The 19457-nt window shown below is 42.9% G+C and overlaps 1 protein-coding gene across 1 annotated transcript; it reads right to left on the reverse strand.

Moving 5' to 3' along the window:
• Positions 1 to 79: 79 nt before the first annotated feature.
• LOC138803157 (prostaglandin E2 receptor EP2 subtype) lies at positions 80 to 13297 on the reverse strand. The gene is made up of 2 exons (XM_069986979.1): positions 12367 to 13297; positions 80 to 614 (listed from the first exon to the last, which is right to left on the reverse strand). The coding sequence occupies exons 1-2, from the start codon at positions 13210 to 13212 to the stop codon at positions 369 to 371; spliced, it is 1092 nt and encodes a 363-aa protein (XP_069843080.1). The 5' UTR covers positions 13213 to 13297; the 3' UTR covers positions 80 to 368.
• Between the last annotated feature and the right edge of the window lie 6160 nt (positions 13298 to 19457).

Genomic DNA, 19457 nt, shown 5'->3' on the forward strand with positions numbered 1-19457 from the left:
CTGCATGTATAGAACTACAGCAGCATGGAAGATGCAAACAGAAAAGAGTTTTAAACAAATTACGAAACCACATGCTTGGTCAGTCGACAATGAAAGCTTAAACCAACAGGTGACTAGGTCTTAGATGTCGCTGCTTGCTTCTCCTCAGGCTCTGTAACAGGTTTGCCAGGGCTAAGTTTTATAGATCCTTCTGACACCTTCCATAAAGTACACTGTCAGGCTGTCTGTTGCCCAAACGGCTGCATAAATGTTTGTTTACTCTGTTTTATTAGGGTAGTTTTGTTTTGTTTACACACTGGACTTTTTAACATTTCTCCAAGGGACCATTTCAGAAGGATCTCCCAGATGCAAGCTAATAAGGCTCGTCCTCACAACTGCCCGCAAAGGTCAACCTGTTTACTGACATTTGACTGAGTGGAACAGGAAGTTTGTGGTGCATCTTGGGTTCTTAATGAAGTTCGGCAACAGAGGACTGAACGCATGAGTCTCAGGACAGGAGGCCTGAGAATGGCAAAGACCCAAGGGTCAATTATGGAATTAATGGATAAAAATCTAAGAGCTTGGAGGTCCCATTTTTCCTTTCGGGAAGAGGTTTCATTCATATATGCAAAAATCTGTAAGAGGTAGAGAGGAGACATGTTGTTAGTTCTGCGCTGGTACCATCAGGCAGGCTGTTTTCTTGAGAAGTACCTGTTTTGTGAAGGGAGCCTAGATCCATCATGTAAATTATAACATGCAAGCATGTTTTCTGTGCATCACAATTAACCTTGACCTTGTGGTCTTGTCATTGAGAATAGAGGGAAATGAATAAGCATTTCTTGGCACCTCAAACAGAATCTTTATATAGTATCAACAGAACAATGACAATATTGCTAGTTCTCATTTATCGACAGCCTAATAATACATGCATTGTGAATTGTACTGGGTTCTAAACCCACTTTAGTCTCAGTGTTTGCAAAACTGAAACTTAAGTGTTGTCTTTTAATAGGTGGGAAGGTGAACTTTGGCATATGATTAATAACATGCTATACTTCTAGATAGCTGGTCTGATTTGATAGCCACAGCTCAGTGACAGACAAGAAGCAAGAGAGCACCATCTCAGGGGCTGAGGTCTAGTCGCTGCACTTGTTGGATTTGAATTGTAGCCCTGTATATAGCTGTGGTACCATAAGCAAGACAGTGAACCTTCATTGCACTGAAACAGTGTCACATAAGAAGTGTTCCACGGTGTTCATTGCTTTCTCTACTCTTGTTGGGGAGGACATGGAGGAGTAGAAAAGTTAGGCATCTTGCTCAAGTATCTAAGGATGTTTAGTGGCCTAGTCAAGACACAAATTCTAATTCATGTGATGCCAATACAGTGCTCACAACATGCCATATCCAGGTCAGGATTAGAACAAGGATCTTCAGAGCAATGTCCTAAACTCGAAGAAGTAGATTTTTTTCTTTTGTCCAAGACTGGGACTTGAATTCAGTATGTGATGCTATTGCTTATGGACTGGCACTCTACCATTTGAGCCATGTCTCCAACCCCAATAGATAAACTTTTACACAAGGAATAATGTGTCAAACCCATACCCATGCTCTCATTGGATTCCTTAGCTCTTTAGAGAGTAGTGTGTTTTTTTGCTTTAGCTGAAAGGAATGGAACAATTGGAACAAATGGATCAATTTGAACATTTCCATAGAGCTTACAGAAAGTGTGGGTTGCACCTCATCATGTAACACCAGTTCTTTATAATGCTCTGGGGACCCTCAAACCAGCAACAGTCTGTGACTTAGGGAACCCTGCCCTCTCTTTTCCCCCACACTCTCTCCAATGGAAAGAATAGCTCATTCCATTTCCCCTGGTACTTACTCTGGGGACTCGATGTACCAGGAAAATGAGAGAGAGAGAGAGAGAGAGAGAGAGAGAGAGAGAGAGAGAGAGAGAGAGAGAGAGAGAGAGAGAGAGAGAGAGAGAGAGAGAGAGAGAGAGAGAGAGAGAGAGAGAGAGAGAGAGAGAGAGAGAGAGAGAGAGAGAGAACATAAAGAGAGAAGAGTAGTCATCTTCAGGTTGCGTATGTTAGGACAATTGCAGGGAAGTCTGGCAGCCAGAGGTGTTTATGCCAAAGAATCTTGGCATAGTGAATGGAGAGAAGATTTGGCAGTTGGGCAAGGAAAAAGAAGAATTGATGGTGAGTTTCCCAGATCATGAGAAGGAGAAGAAAAAGAAAGATAGAAATAAACAATGGGGCAATAATTTCCTAGTAGGTAAAACTACTTGCAGTGCAAAATATACAATGGTGTATCACAGAGATGATTGTAGAGGTTCAAAATTAAAAGTAGTGGCATGCATAAATCTGATGGATTAAAATGTTAGTCAACCTATGCTCATACACACGTGTACATATTAATAACTGAGCACTCTGTTGTAGAAAAAGTTTATAGCTGAGTTAAAGTTCAGCCAGAGAAGAGGATAGCCCTGAGTTATCCAGCCAAGACAAGCAGGAAGACAGGGTTCAGCAGTCCTAGCTCCACCCATGAAGATGAGTCAGGTTTTCAACAGAGAAAAACCTACACCACAGTTCCTGATGGCTTTAGAGAATGATAGAGTAATGAGAAGTGAAAGAGGGGTTTGGGAATGTGAAGCAATTCTGTACTGTTTCCTTTCATCCTCTGTGCTGGGGTACTTAAAACTGCTAAAAATACACATTTCAGGAGGTGGCCAAAGCCTTCTAGAAAACAAGTCATTTCTTTGCACCTGGGAAAGAGATCTACTTTGATCACCCTTTTCTTCCTTCCTTCCTTCCTTCCTTCCTTCCTTCCTTCCTTCCTTCCTTCCTTCCTTCCGTCCTTCCTTCCTGTGTGTATACCAGTAAGGGCTTGAACTTAAGGCCTGGGAAGGTCCTTTCCCTTAACATTTTTGCTCAAGACTGGTGTTCTACCACTAGAGCTACACGTAACTTGGATATAAAAGTCTCATGTTCTTTACTGCCTAGGATGGCTTTGAACCATGATCCTCAGATCTCAGGCTCCTGAGAAGCTAGAATTACAGATGTGAGCCACTGGCTTCCCCTTGGCTTTTTATTTTTTGTGTACAGGCTACCACTTTCAATCTTACACATCCTGGGTTTGTGAAAGTGTAGTTAAAAATTATATATATATATATATATATATATATATATATATATATATATATATTACATTTACCATTCTAGCAACTTTTAAATGTATAATTCAATGGCATTAAGTATATTCATATTATTAGGCAATTTTATTATTTATATTTTAAATTTTCTGTACATTATGATGTTTTGATACCAAAACTTTCTAGCTGGGCCTGACAGGAAAACCTGTGAGACTCTTATATCCAATTAACTACCAAAAAGATGGAAGTGGGGCTGTGGACTCAGTTGGTAGAGTGCTAGCTAGCCTTGAGCAAAAAGGCCTAGACACAACACCCAGTCTCTGAGTTCAAGCCCCAGGACCAGCACAAACAACAAAACATAGCTTTCTAGCTTGGAGAAACTGACCCTCGTTGAGCTGGTTAATTCATAGAGACTGAAAAGGGATTAGCTAGAGCATGTCTTTAGTACACACAGGTCTAATCAGTCCTAAGACCTATCTCCATCAACCTCTTTGGGCAGAAGGCAATATTCCTCTACTTTAATCATCCTGGGGCCAGGTACCAGGCAACTAGAAATGACAGTCCTCTAGCTTACAGCCTGTTGAGATCACCCAAACTAATCAATCTAAAACCAGCATTGCCTTTCCTGTGGAAACTCCAATAAAAGCTGTGGCTATAGTTCTCCTCTTCTTCCTGCCTCTTCTGCCACCTGATAAACCCCCTGGTGCTACTCCACGTGTCCTTACTGTGATATACCTGTGCCCCACCATGTCTCCTCTTGTAATGCATTGACTTTACCATAACATGAAAGAACATCAAGCAACAACCATCACTACCCTTTGCCTCCAAACTAAAACCCCAAACGCATTAGTTTACACATACACATCCCCATCTCCTTCCAGCTGATCTTAGATTTTTAATGAAAGGCTGGCACAGGGGTTGTAAAGCAGGATGAATGATGGGTCAGTGAGATTCTGGAATTTCCATTCAGAGCTTGGAGGGAGTTTTTTTCACCTTTTTGCATATAATGCTATTAATATAGTTTGTGTGTGAAGAAAAAAATAGTAATCTGAATGAGTTAAGGGAGTTTTAATCCCTTCATCGGGCTCTCTCTGCAGGGCTTCTCAAAGAATCCAGACCTGCGATGCTTAGCCAGTGGCAGAGATGAAAGTCAGTGCTATTTTAGCATTGTCTCCGGGAGCTGCCAGTGGAACACTTCATCTTGGTAGTGACCAGGGGCAGCTGCTTGTTTAAACAATTTCCATATCTTTAGTGAAATTACAAAGTAGGTTCAGAATCTTATAGCAAATGAGGATTTTGTCTGATCATTGAAATTATCTGGAAAGCTTTGATGTATTCTGATGCTTTATTCCTTTCCTTAGAGCTTGGACTTACTTATTCTGGGCAATGGAAGTAAAGGTTGAGAAGCACAGCTTTAGAACATTGCCTAAAACCTTACAGTTTCGAGTGATTATTTATTACACTTAAAAGACTTACTTAGGCCTGATCAATTAAATGAGTGACTAAGTTTCCAGAACTCAGTTCCTAATCATTTACATACAATCTGATTTTGTTTTGGAAATTGAATCTTAAAGAGATCACAGCTGACATGTGACTGTGAACTTGGCATGATGTTAAGAAATTCATAGGTCTGTGTTGAATCCTACAAACCTACACAGTTATTACCCCCATTTTAGAGGGGAGAAGGCCTAGGTTTAGAAGACTGGGTACTTTACCTAAAGTCACATTATGGGTAAGGAGTCAGACTGTACTGGTATGACACGAGACTTCATTGTTAGCCCACATCTCTATGCTATGAGAAGTCCTTGATGTAAAGTTGCATGTGAGACTTATCAGTAACTAGTTAAGATACAGGTTTGTAGAGACTTCTCTTCAAAGGTGTCTTGAAGGCTTATGGTTAACAGTATTCTTGTTTATAGAATGGAAAACTGTGGCTCTTTCTAAGTTGCTGTTTGACTTTCTCTAGGGCTTCATTTTCCTCCCATACTTACTCCCTGGTAAACTACAGGCATTGGTTTTATATGCTTCTCTACTTTCTGAAAGACATTAGGATATTCTGGCTATAGGATTTGCACAATTAAATCTTTTAAAAAAAAAACCTTTCAGGGGGGATTATTTTCAAGGTGTACAATGCTTTCAAGAAAGCCTTCAGGGGCTGGGAAGGTGGCTCAGTGGTAGAGCGCTTGCCTTGCATGCATGAGGCCCTGGGTTCGATTCCTCAGCACCACATAAGCAGAAAAAGCCAGAAGTGGTGCTGTGGCTCAAGTGGTAGAGCACTAGCCTTGAGCTGAAGAGCTGAGGGACAGTGTCCAGGCCCAAAGTTCAGGCTCCACGACCAACAAAATAAAAGAAAGCCTGCAAATCACAAGTGCTTTGTGGTAGAAAGAAACAGAAATCTATTTTCCTATTTGACATAAGGTCAAACTGGGGTATGGATATGGCTCTAGGAAGACCATGGCCTAGGCCTTTTGCGTCTCAGGATTAAGAAGAGGCAGGAATGCTAAGGTTTGGAGCTCTGGGCCTCCATATTCTAGGATGGTGGCTCTTAACTGAAAATAATGGGCACAATAAACCATCTATTTGGTTCTCCTGAAAAGAAACATGTACAAATGGTGTCACAGAGATCCATATGCTGTCCAGGCAAGAGGAGGCAAGTACCTCAGCCCAGAGGACATTTCAACCCTTTTGTACTTTCCCTCTCTCTGGCCCTTCCTAGCTCATGTGACTCAGTTACAGGGTACTTAAGTCTATTACTGTCAGGGGAAATTTTAGGCAGCAAAATATTGCAAGATATCAGAAGTTTGGTACATCTCAATAACTTGAGCTCAAGGTCAGAACTGGGGGGACTGGTGGTCAGAAACTTCAAAATCAGGCAGCAGAGACCAAGTTGTAGATTAACTAGCTTTTAAGCCTCTAGCAGGAAAGAGAGCTACATCTATTCCATTTTCCCCTGAACTTCATACTATGATGAGCTCTTGACATGCCAGAGAAGAAATAGACCATCTCAAAAATCTGTTTTTCTTATAAGCAGATGGCCTGTCCTAAACCATCTAAAAACAACAGTGAGGACATACCTCACCAAAGAGGTAGACATAATGCACAAATTCTCTTTCGGGAAAAGGACGATGCTTCTTGCAGTCTAAATTTTTGAAACAGGTATAATTCTGTCTTTATCTAACATTGTAGCATGCTAGATATAGCAAATGGCAAAAGAAAAGATGGTAAATTAAACCATGCAGATGAACCTTCTCTTCAAAAGGGAATGTGCAGTATAACTGTCTCAACATCATTAACAACATCTGAATGATAAAGGGTCTTCAAATTGTTCACTTAAAATATCACAAGGCAAAGTTCATTGGTGGCTATGCACAAAGATTTTCAGATTTTTTGATTTCTCTTTTGTCCCTACCTATGTTGTTCTATTTTATATATATATATATATATATATATATATATATATATATATATATACATATATATGTATATACATATATATACATATATATATATGTAATTGGTCAATTTTTTCATATGAGATTTTCAACCCCCATGTATGCTATGCTTTACTTTAAGAATACCAGGAATGTAAGAAAAAAGTCAGAAGTGGCGCTGTGGCTCAAGTGGTAGAACATTAGCCTTGAGCTGAAGAGCTAATGGACAGCGCCCAGGCCCAGAGTTCAGGCCCCATGACCGGACCCCCCCCCCAGAAAAAAAAAGAATACCAGGAATGAACAGGTATTTATTCATTATTGTTTACTTGAATTTGGTCAGTATTGTGAAGATCAGATGTCTACTAATCAGATTTACCTAGAAATTATAAGACTAAAGAATCTGTCAAGATGAAGACATTTTTAGAATGAGTCAATGATTTGCTCTTGAAATTTTAGAACTGAATAAAATGCATAAGCACTTTATCCTAATGGCATGTGGAAAACAGTTTAAAATAACCACAATTCTCAAAGTGGGTGGGAATGTAGCTTGATACAGCCTGAAAATTGAGACACAAACTGTATTTGAAACAAGCAATAGGCATTCTTGTGTTTCCCGTGCTCAGTTCCATTTTAGGGGGAGGAAAAAAGAAGTTTCTATTTATCACTGTGAAATGATGACAACAGCTGATTAACATAAGGAGGAATTTATTAATTTATACAACACTCCTTTAGTGAATAAACAGTTTGGAATATGTTGTTGTCTCATGCATGATTTCATATTAGACAGCCAAAGTAATGTCACTTCCCAAACACCACATGTTTTTTTTTCATCACTAAAGAAATGTTTTATGTTCTCTAATGGAAGATTTTATGAGAAGGGTAATCTGATTATTTCTTAATTTAGATCAGCATTTATATTAGCCGGTTTTCTAAAAATCTCTGTCTCTGACTTTTACTTCTGTGGAGAAGAAAAAGGAAATGATAACTTTGAATCCCACAGATCCTCCTTGATCTGACATGAACAAGTCTTTGTCATTTTATTTTTAAAGCTAACAAGTTGGAGCGAAGAAGAAAAGCAGTCCAAATATTTGCAATGTGTTCACAATTCTTTTAGGAAAACTTGGTTTAATCTTCTCATATGTTGCCCCTGAAATGAGTTCTTTCTCTTGGTCAGTATTGCTGGTTAATAAGTAGTCTTGGTGCCTTAACTGTCTGCCTTTCAGTCCCAACTCCACCACTTTCTAGCTGAGGGGCCAACAGAATGGTATTTGCTTTCTCTGTTCAATGGGAATCATGTTATCTGTTTCATAGCCCACTGTGAAAAAAATGCCATAAAAAGTAATGCTCAGAATCCTTAAGCCTTTTGGTGTTGACAATAATGATATGAGGTTGAACTGGACTTTGTTTCAGGGTGCTGGACATTGTTTTTTGCCTATTTTGAATTTTACTTTCCAAACTTTGGAGACCCTACACTGGCCTTGTTAAAGGAAGGAGTAATTTCACTCTTCTCATATCCCATGAGAATGGCTAATATGAGTAGTTCTGGGTTTCTTTTTTTTTTTTTTTTTTTTGTCGGCCGTGGGGCTTGAACTCTGGGCCTGGGCGCTGTCGCTCAGCTCTTCAGCTCAAGGCGAGCGCTCTACCACTTGAGCTACAGCGCCACTTCCGGTTTTCTGGTGGTTTATTGGAGATAGGAGTCTCACGGTCTCCCCTGCCCGGGCTGGCTTTGAACCACGATCCTCAGATCTCAGCCTCCTGAGTAGCTAGGATTACAGGCGTGAGCCACCAGCGCCCAGCTAGTTCTGGGTTTCTTAAATCCCCATTCTCTACCAATGCAGAGTTACTATGGTACAAACTGGTGTTCTACTCATCTCCATGATGGCTAGTTGTTTGGTCCACTGGTTTGGGGGTTTTTTGTTTCTTGCTTTTTGCTTGTTGTTTTGGAGGGTCTTTTTAGCAGTGATGAAGTTTGCACTTGTTGGTTGACTTCCATGCCCAGCTTGTTTAATGAGATTGAGGTTTTACAACTGTTTGAGCTGGCTTTGAACTGAAATCCTCTTAATCTATGCCTTGTGGGTAACTAGGATTGCAAGCATGAGCCACACTGCCCAGCTGATCCACTTTTGAGGGAGTTAGTATTTCTTACTAAAAAATCTGAGAAAGAAATGGGCAAAAAGGTGGATTACTACTATTTTCTGGGATACAAGGAAGGAAATTACTTTAAATATCTTGATTAGTAATTTATAAGAAAAACTTTTTTGAATAGATAACTTCCAGACATGTTGGGATACACAAAACATATAACTAACATTTATTTCATCTGTCTTTTTTCTAACTTTTGTTATATGGCTTCTAGAAAAATTTAAAACTGTCTACAAGGTTCACATTTGTTTTTCCATTAAGCCAATAGTTGCACTGCATGGGAAACAGAATTTCTGACTTTTTTTTTTTTTTCCTTTAAGTCTTTGCTTTGTCTCAGTGACACTAAGTTAAGGTATATGCAAATGACTCCCACCTTGGATGGGACATTGGGATAGGCCATTCTGACCACAGTTTTAGTGTGAGTCAAGTCGAATTCAATGACTTGGAGGACAAAATATTTGCTGGGACACATGCCAAGCACTCTGAGAGAGCAGAAATGTATGAACCAAACAAACAGTAGTCATGAGTTTCAAACTATCAGATCAGACCTTAATCAGAATAATGCAGGGCTTCATAAAAGTAAAGTGAAAGATACCAATACTTATGACCAGTTATCAAGTCAATAGTCTCTGTTGGTTTTCTTATGAAGAGATGAGTTGGTACCTCAACTTGTTTTGTGCCTTCTGGATGATCTATATAGTTTATCTGGTTGAGATGTCTTGGTAATCAAGATGCCAGCTCAGCTGGTATTCTGATTATGTTTATACTTAAGATTTTCTCCTACCTTCTGGGAATTTTTGCCATGGATAATTACAGAAGAAAACCTAGAAAGTATTTTGCCAATAGTGCTGATTCTAAGGTGTAGTTTGGTGGAGTTTTAAGACTACAGTCTTCATCTTCTCTGTCACTGCCATGAATACATAACCTAAATAAAAATACAGCTTGGACGCAATCCCTCAATCCTTCTGACTAGGCCTCTGGCTCTTAACTCTTTCCCTTTGGCAACTCTGGAGCTGTGCCTGGCTAATAGTAAATGATGGATTTAGGAAATACACACACACACACACACACACACACACACACACACACACACATTTAAAAACCAACATATTGACAACGATGGAGTCCTCATGATAAAAGGCAAAATTTATGTGGAAAGAAGGAATCTGTTGAAAGCCACTGCTGTTATTGTCATTAAAAAAAATCATGCCAGGCACCAGTGGCTCATACCTGTTATCCTAGCTACTAAGGAGGCTGAGATCTGAGATCCACAAAGGTTCACAAAGCCAGCCCGGGCAGGAAAGTCCATGAGACTCTTATCTCCAATAAACCACCAGAAAACTGAAAGTGGTGCTGTGGCTCAAGTGGTAGAGTGCTCACTTTGAGCTGAAGAACTGAAGGACAGTACTCAGGCCGAGTTTAAGCCCCATGACTGACCAAAAAAAAAAAATCAATCATATCTACAGTGGGCCAGTCAAGGTCAAAAGAGGGACCAATTTCTTCCTGTTTGCCTCTCCTAAATGGCTTAGGAAGGGAAATAGCAAGTGTGGTCACCCCTGGGCCATTCCCAGGCTGTACAAGTAGCTGGAGGTTTGGAATGTTTTTCTACTTATACTTACTGAAGACTGACATCCCAACGCCTACCAAGCACTCCCCCATTCAGGAAGTTTATGAGCCCTAAGTTAATTTTTGTTGTTTAATGGGACTTAAAGTGTTTTCTTTCATAGACAATCTTTTGCATCCTTTCCTAACCCTCTTCTCCCAAGCTCATTTGGCCTCTAAGATAATTAGAAGGTTTTCCTGGTTAAAAAACAAAAACAAAAAAAAAGCTATGTTCATTTCTGCACAGTAACATTTCAGAAGCACATACTCTTCTACTTGGTGTGGAGCTGGTGATGCCATCTCTAGATGCTCCTTGTTCATTACTTAAGAAAGCGCCGTAGACCAGCTCTAATCCCCTCAAATGTAACACTGATTCAGACCAGCTTCTGCACTGCCAAGGGGACAAGGTAGAAGGGTGAGGCCAGTGGGAGCCTTGCAGAGAGAACATAAGTAGAAAGTGAGTTCACTGGGAATGGGGATCTGTGTCCTTCCCCACCCCAAGGTTGAGTGGATGAAGATAACTGGGGAACAGTGATGAGGGCAGGGTGGGAGATAGGAGAAAAGCTCTGTGAATATCAGGCACTGTCCATGTCTTTCTTCTCCAAACTCTCTAGCTCTGGCAGGGCTAGAACATGCTCAGACACTGCATGGATGCATGCTCAGACTCTGCTACTGCATGGCTATGAGGTTGCCCACACTCTTGACATTAGAACTAACTGGGGCAGCAGCCAGTTTAGAACCTGGGCCAGATCTGGCCGTCAGTTCCCCAGGCATCCCTCTGCTCCCTTCTCTCAGGAGGGGCAGTGTCCTCATAAGTAGCTTTCATGAGCACAGAGTATAAAACCAGGAGCACAGCTATAACAAGGAACACAACTATACAATGTATTCCTATATTCCATGTATTCATGACGGTGAAGTCGAGAGGATATTTTGTAAGAGTTTACAAGTTTTCCTCTGGTCTGCTCGCTAAAAACTTAGCCAGAAGCCCCTCTATGCAGCTAGCATTATCTCTACAGAATGTTATGAGCGTTCATGGCTACCAAGAGTTATACTCAAATATCTCAATTAAGAAACCTGTAAATTAGATGTCGGTTGGACTTTTAGGACCAACAATGAATGCTTTGAGCTTCTATAGCAGGCATCTTCTTCCCCGGGGTCCATTTCAATGGCAGCTAGAACTGCTTTGGGCTGAGAATTACAAACCCCCTCCCTCTGGGGAGAAATGGAAGGTGAAACATGGAGAACTAGCCTCAGGGAGAGTAGCAAACTGCTGCTCAGGGTAGTAGATCATAACTGACAACCACCAGAAAGGAAGGGTTAACTACTCCTAAACCAAGTTATCCAAAGACAGCAAAGGGGCCAGCGACAGGGATGGAAGACGGATTGGCTTAGGGAAAGGGCGGAGGCTCCAATAAGTGCTAGCCCAGCAATAGGAGAACTAGGTTGGGGGAGAGGAAGGAAGTGGTGTAAACGTGAAAAGTAAAGTGAGGAGGTTATAGATCTTTCTAAAATTAGGACATACTTGTTTTTCCCAAGTTGCAAAAAAGTTTGTAGGGTGGAGGTGAGGGTGAGAAGAGAAAGCCTGGCAAGGCTGCACAGAGCCGCGCTGTAGACATAGGAGAGTCATCCTTTGCTACTCAGGAGGCTGAGATCTGAGGATTGTCGTTTGAAGGAAAATCCGTGAGACTCTTGTCTCCAACTAACCAGCAAAAGGCTGGAAGTGAAAGTGGAGCTATGGCTCAAGTGGTAGAGCACCAGCCTTGAATGAAAAGCTAAAGGACAAGCGCCCAGGCCCTGAGTTCAAGCCCCAACACTGGAATAAAAAATAATAATAGAAAGAAGGAGGAGGAGGAGGAGGAAGAGGAGGAGGAGGAGGAGGAGGAGGAGGAGGAGGAGGAGGAGGAGGAGGAGGAGGAGGAGGAGGAGGAGGAGGAGGAGGAGGAGGAGAAGAAGAAGAAGAAGAAGAAGAAGAAGAAGAAGAAGAAGAAGAAGAAGAAGAAGAAGAAGAAGAAGAAGAAGAAGAAGAAGAAGAAGAAACAGAAACTAGTAGGAGAGACTCACTGTGAAAGGCAAGGAGCAGATGGCGAAGGTGATGGTCATAATGGCCAGGAGGATAAGGTGGTCCGCTTCCTCCGCCATGGATGTCCTGTCCCCTCTCCGGCGGGGCCCGGGGCCACCCCGCGCGCTGCCCCCCGAGGGCCCGCAGCGACTCCTCTTCCCACGGCGGTGCATGCGGACGAGGTTGAGGATGACACTGAAGTTGCAGGCCAGCACCGCCACGATGAGCAGCAGCAGCACGGTGGCGTAGAGCTGCAGGTAAGCGGTGCGCCCGTGCCGGATGAAGCACCACGTCCCGGGGCAGTACTGGACATACTCACCGTAGCGGAGCAGCGGCAAGGAGCAGAAGAGCAGCGACACGGCGTAGATGGCGGGCAGCACGGCCAGGCCCCCGCGGCGCGAGAAGCGGCGCTGGTAGAAGTAGGGGTGGCCGATGGCGAGGTAGCGCTCCAAGGCCATGGCGAAGAGCATGAGCATCGTGGCCAGGCTGAAGAAGGTCATGGTGAAGGCGAAGTAGGTGCACACGCGGCTCTCGGGCGCCAAGGCCACCAACGTCTGGTTCCGCGCGTACGAAACCAGCACCACGGGGCTGATGAGGCAGGTCCCCAGGAGATCCGTGAGCACCAGCTCGGTCACCAGCACGTGGAACAAGGAGATGGAGTTCCGGCCGCCGGCGTTGCGCCCCGGGCCCCCTCGCCGGCGGCGTGCCAGCAACGCCAGCGCAACCAAGTTCCCCAGCACCCCAGCCGAGAACATCACGGCGCTGATGGCGGGGCTCTCGCCCGAGGGGAGCCGCTGTCGACTCTCGCAGTCCTCGTCCAGCCGGGAGGCATTGGAGACGTTGCCCATGGTGGAGAGCGAGCTCCCCCGGAGGAGAGGCGCGCGCTCCGCTCCCCGCCCGCACCTGGGAGGAGGAGGGTCTGAGCGCCCGAGGGTTCCCAGACCCAGAGGGAAAAGGGGAGGGACTGAACTCCAGAGCCCCTTTCCGGCCCCCAGCACGCCCCGAGGTGCAGCCGCGCCCCGGGCCCCGCCGAGCACCCACTGGCCGTTCGGCTGCGGCCGCCCTCGAGGCTCCCGAACCTTCCCGGTGGTGGATCCGAGCAATCGGCGAGGGGTCCTGAGTCCCGGCCGGGCGGAGCGCCCCTGGTCCCGGCCCGCGCAGTCCTGCGGCGGATCTGGGAATGGGTCCCGGCCCTCCAGGGCGCCCCGGAAAGAGGTCGGAGCACCCTCTGGGCGCCGCGCGCAGAGCCGGGGGCGCGCGGGCTGCTGGCGTCCTGGAGCTGCAGCCGTGGTCCGTGGTCCCTCCCCGAGAGAGCTGGAGGTCCCGGACACTGGACTGAGCCGTCTGGTCTCAGTTTGTCGCGTGGAGTTGGGGCCGGGGGCTTTGAGGGAGTACCGGACACTTTCAGGGCACAAAAGTCCAGGATAACAGGAAAGCAACATGACTCATCCAACATCTAAGTAAGGAGTACTAGGGAATACCAGCCACTGAGCGCAGCTGGAAGACTATTATCTCTCTTTTCCTTCCTTCCTTCCTTCCTTCTTTCCTTCCTTCCTTCCTCTTTCTCTTTCTTTCTTTCTTTCTTTCTTTCTTTCTTTCTTTCTTTCTTTCTTTCTTTCTTTCTTTCTTTCTTTCTTTCTTTCTTTCTTTCTTTCTTTCTCTTTCTTTCTCTTTCTTTCTTTCCCTTCCCAAGTTGATGCAACACAGGGTGGGACAAAAATAAGAAGGAAGTGAAAAGCAAGCTGGTCCGTTCCAAACACCCCAAAACCACACGCACCACTGACGGCCTGTTGTGCTACTGTGTTGATTTGGTTACTAGCATTTCACCTTTTCCTCTGTCAACACCAAAACGAATAACCACTGGTTTAAGCAACCTTAAAAAAAAAAAAAAAAGAAAAGAAATATTTCTTGTAATTATATAAAATGTATTTGTGACCACAGCTTGTAAACCATTCCAGTTCATTAATCTCTACTCAAGCTCAGTCTTGTAAGGACTGTGAATAGATCTGTTAGCCATTAATCTTTTCACATTCAATTATCCATGCAGGGCCCATTGGAAAAACCTATTCCTGGTAGTGTATTGGTAACTTGCCAGTTTTTGAATAGAGCTGACAAAAATGGTGACCTATCGCCTATCCCAGGATCGTGAAAATAACTAACGATTGATATTTAAAACAACAAAATAAAATCCAGCTTGGACTGAAGACTAAGTAACTTGTATCCCCAGCACCACAAAACAATTAGCAACAAGGAAAATCCAGCTTGGCTGGGCTCATGCCTGTAATCCTTGCTACTCAGGTGGCTGAGATCTGAGGATTGTGATTCAAAGACACCCCTTGCAGAAAAGTCCATGAGACTCTCATCTCCAATAAACTACTCAACAAAAAGTCTGAAGTGGAGCTGTGGTTCAAGTAGTAGAAAGCTAGCCTTGAGCAAAAGAAGCCCAGAGAGGGCTGGGAAGGTGGCTCAGTGGTAGTGCGCTTGTCTTGCATGCCTGAAGCCCTGGGTTCGATTCCTCAGCACCACATAAAGAGAAAAGCCGGAAGTGGCGCTGTGGCTCAAGTGGTAGAGTGCTAGCCTTGAGCTGAAGAGCTGAGGGACAGAGCCCAGGCCCAGAGTTCAGGACCCACAACTGGACCCCACAAAAAGAAGCCCAGAGACAATGCCCAGGCCCTGCATTCAAGCTCCAGGACCAGTATCAAAAAAAAAAAAAAAATCCAGCTTGACACCCAATGATCTGGGTAATTAGATGCCACTAGAAAGGTGGAATTCTGTGATCCTCAGATCTCAGCCTCCTGAATAGCTAAGATTACAGGCATGAGCCACTAGTGCCTGGCTACTTAAAGGAGTGATGAAACTTTAACTGTGTTTATTTTCAAATGGTTTTATACCTTTTCTGTTTTCATAATTTCCCTTATTACAAAAGCCTATTATTGAACCTTTCCTACATCCCTGTCTCTAGCTTTCCTTTGGATAGGTATCTGGTGGCAAGGCTCCCTTGGCTTTAATGAGTATCAGAGCCAGAGTGTAGTTCAAAAATCCTTACCTCATCCCTTTCTTCCTTCTCTTAATATTCTCCACCCTGACTCAGTCCCAGACCAAGAGAAGATTTGTACAGTGTACACAAGCTAGTACCTAGCACACATTGCTTTCCACAAAGTCACCCCTTAAACCTGGAATCTGCACCTCAAGCATGCAGTAGGCCTGGGAAAGATGCCTACCTGGAGCACCAAAAGACTAGGACCAACATTTGAGCAGGGAATTCCATGATCTCGGTACAAGGCAGGTGGCCTGCAAGGGTGATGGCACAGGAAATGGGTCAGTGGTGTCCCATCTGTGGGGAGATGGATTTGTGACAAGAAGAAGACCACAGGGAGGGCCTAGAAGGCTTGGGGGATGGTATCTTATCAACTACTCTACTGTGTTGCCCCGTTTTAGCTGCTACCAACAATTCAAATTACCCATTGTATATGATTCCAGAATTTTTTATTCAATATTTTTATTGTCTTTAAGTAGTTGTACTATGGAGTTGCCATTCAACAAAGCAGTTTACGAATACAGTTGCCTTGATCAATGTCATTCATGTCAACATTCTCACCCATCTTTCCTATGATTCCAGAATTTGGATGGTAAAAAATATATCTGTGTGTGCAGAATGTGTGTATTCATACATATATTGTCTCGACATATTTATGTGTAAATATGTCTTTGTATATTTGGTTTGTCAGTTTTGCTGTGTCTCATGTTGTCAGATGTCTGACTAGAAGGGTTAGTTCCTGTTAGTTCCTCAACAGGTCTATCACATTTGTTCCTGTAAGGCCAACTCTTGTTTTATCTTCTGGCTTAAAAGCTGCCTCTTGGGGCTGGGAAGATGGTGCAGTGGTAGAGTGCTTCCCTTGCATGCATGAGGCTCTGAGTTGATTCCTCAGTACTACATAAGCAGAAAAAGCTGGAAGTAGCACTGTGGCTCAAGTGGTAGAGTGCTAGCCTTGAGCTGAAGAGTGCCCAGGCCCAGAGTTCAGGCCACTACTGACAAAAACAAAAAACAAAAAAACAAAAAACACTGCTTCTTTTTATTGCTAAGATCAGTGTCCCCATCTTAATAATACAATTTCAGTTCACACAGAGCCTAGATTTTCCTAACAGAAAACAAATGAATACCCTCAGTTCCAGGACTGAGCCAGCAATCTTAGCTAATACTTTAGCTATCGTGTGTGAGACCATTGTATTTGGGAAATACCAGGTGATGTACAATTTTATGTGTCAACTTGACTAGGCCATGGGATGCTCAAAATGCTAGATACGCAAGGGCAGGGTGTGTCTGTAAAAAGGCTTCTGCACACTATCAGTGTTTGAGCCGGCGCTTTGAGGAAAGCAGATATCTAACCCCTTTAAGTGGGACAGCCTTCTTCCAATCTATGGGGGACTGAACAGAACTGAAAGGGTAGAGGAAGTGTGAATTTCCAGCTTGAGCAGAGACAATTGTCTTCTTTTTTTGTCCTCAGTGTTGCTGACTCTCAGGCCTTGCAAACCCAGACTGAAATCATCATGATTATCTCTTCCGCTCTGAGATCTCTTTCTAACTCCATCATACATACAGATAAAGTTACATGTTGTTTAATGGCAGACACATGTTCTTAGGTGGTTCTGTGGTTGTACAAACACTGTAGAGTGTACTCACACAAACGAGTGTGGCTACAAGATAGCTAGGCAACATAATCTTATAGGACCACCATTGTCTATGAAGTTCATGTGATTGTGAATACAGGAATCATACATTTGCCCACCTCCAACACCCATGTTAGACTTTTTTTGCCACTTTGACAAATATCTGAGAAAAACCATTTAAGAAAAGGAAAGAATTATTTTAGTTCATAGTTTCAGAGATTATAGTCCAATGTTGTGGATCCATTGCTTTCAGCTAGAGGTGTGGAAGAGGAAAGTTGCTTACCTGCATGGTAGCTATGAAGAGAGACAGGAAAGGGCCTGAGACAAAGTATATCTTTTTAGGGCACATCTTTAGTGACCCTCTTTCCCCCAAGTAGGCCTCACTTGTCAAGTTCTGCTACATGCAATAGTCTTTTCAAATTTAGAATCCATCCATGGATTGATATGCTGATGAAAACCAAGCCCTCATGATTGGATCACTTCTCAAAAATCCCATCTCTGAACACTGCTTGTATTGGAGTCCACCCCTTTAATACATGAACCTTTCCAAGGGACACTTCATATCCAAAACACAGCACATATCTATGTGCATATTCAGTTGGTTCTCTTACTTTGGAGAGCCCTGACCAATACATGTGACCAAAAGTCCAAATACTTAACTGAAGTAACAAATTACTTAATGTAGGCCATTTCTTCAAAAGTAAGAAGATTTGTATTTGGAGGAAGAAAGCCAGGATTCATTCTTGCTCATTCTTGTGTTTGTTATTTGTTTCTATTTATTCTCATGTGAGAGAGCTAGGTTTGAGGGCTTTCACCTATTTTACCCATAATTCTAGATACTCAGGGGACGGAAATATGAAGATCACAATCCTAAGTCATCTCAGGCAGGAAACACCAAGAGATTATATCTCAAAAACCATCAAAACCCTGGCTAAAGTCATGGCTCAAGTGGTAGAGCACCAACCATAAGTGAAAAAGCCATGTGAGAACTTCCAGAAAAAAAAAAAGGATACATCTCCATACTTATTAAAATGACCTTTATCATATTTTGGGTTTAAAAGTATATATTTATATAATGCTATTAATGTTAAATTATATTCATAAGCATTTGCATAGGGCAGATAATGATGATCAACAAAATATTAATGATATTTTCTCTAAATAGTGCTTTCTTTTTATACTTGTATATTTTAGTTGATTTTTCTATAAATTTGTATTGTCTTTACATTAGGAAACGCAGGAAGATGATGTTGTTTAGAGAGTCTTTTTCTGTTCTCTGTGTGTGTGTGTGTGTGTGTGTGTGTGTGTGTGTGTGTGTGTGTGTGTGTGTGTGTGTGTGTGTGTGTGTGTGTGTGTGTGTGTGTGTGTGTGTGTGTCCTGGGATGTGAACCCAGAGCTTAGATGCTGTTCCTAAGCTTTTTTCTCTCTCTCAAGGATAGTGCTCTGCCATTTAAACCTCAGGTCCAATTTCAGCTTTTTTGGTAGTTGATTGGAGATAAGAGTCACAGACTTTCCTGTCCCAGCTGGCTTCACACCACAAGCCACAGATCTCAGCCTCCTGAGTAGCTAGGATTACAGTCTTGAGCCACTGGTGCCTGGTGAGAGTATTTTCTACTTGGTAGAAAGCAGAATATTAGATGCTATTGACTAAAATTCTCTTCAAGTTTTGCTCCTTAATGAATCTGAAGGGCTTACCAGTTGTATGAGCTGATAGAAAAGTTTTACAGTTGGATTTTTCACAAAGGGTTTGCAGGTATCACTGTTAGTTGAATATTGGAAATCATCCAACATTATTCATCATTTCTAATGAAACAATGGCTCAACCTAATTAAGGCACTTCTTTTATGTTAGATTCTTAACATCCTTGGTTCATTGCCTAGTGGTGACACATACCATCACCAGGAAATCCACCTCTCCTAAAGCTGGCAAAAGCATCAACAACAAAAACAGTCAACCAGAGCACCAAAATAGAAGTATTCAATAGAAACTGACTTCTAGACACCCTAGAATTGTTTTCTTTAGGTCTGAGCTCAATACTTGGTACTTTTCTTCATTGGCTAGTACCTACCAACTGGGCCCCAGCCTAGGTGTTTCAGTTAATAAATGCTCAAAGAATTAGAGAAACAGTAAGCAAGCAGGTAGAGAACTACAGTAGGAAATAACCAAATGGAATTTCTAGAATTAAAAAGTCCCTCAGTTTGGAGTTAGCCAGAGAGCAAACTTAGAGACTGGCTGTAACCAGTCACCTTTCTGTCTGTTGCTTTTAAATTTTTTTGGCCTGCTGCTCCTGAGGCATATTCACTCTTCCCCCATCATGGAGACAATCCTTGTTTCCTGCCATTTGCTCTCTTCCTATGCAAGAAGTTCTCTGTGCTGTGTCCCCCAGGCCTCTGTGAGATTTTGGAGTGTGGAGCTACAGTTTTAA

Source organism: Dipodomys merriami, unplaced genomic scaffold (genome assembly GCF_024711535.1).
Source record: "Dipodomys merriami isolate MVZ:Mamm:240054 unplaced genomic scaffold, mDipMer1.0.p SCAF_3352, whole genome shotgun sequence".
NCBI classification, from domain to species: domain Eukaryota; kingdom Metazoa; phylum Chordata; class Mammalia; order Rodentia; family Heteromyidae; genus Dipodomys; species Dipodomys merriami.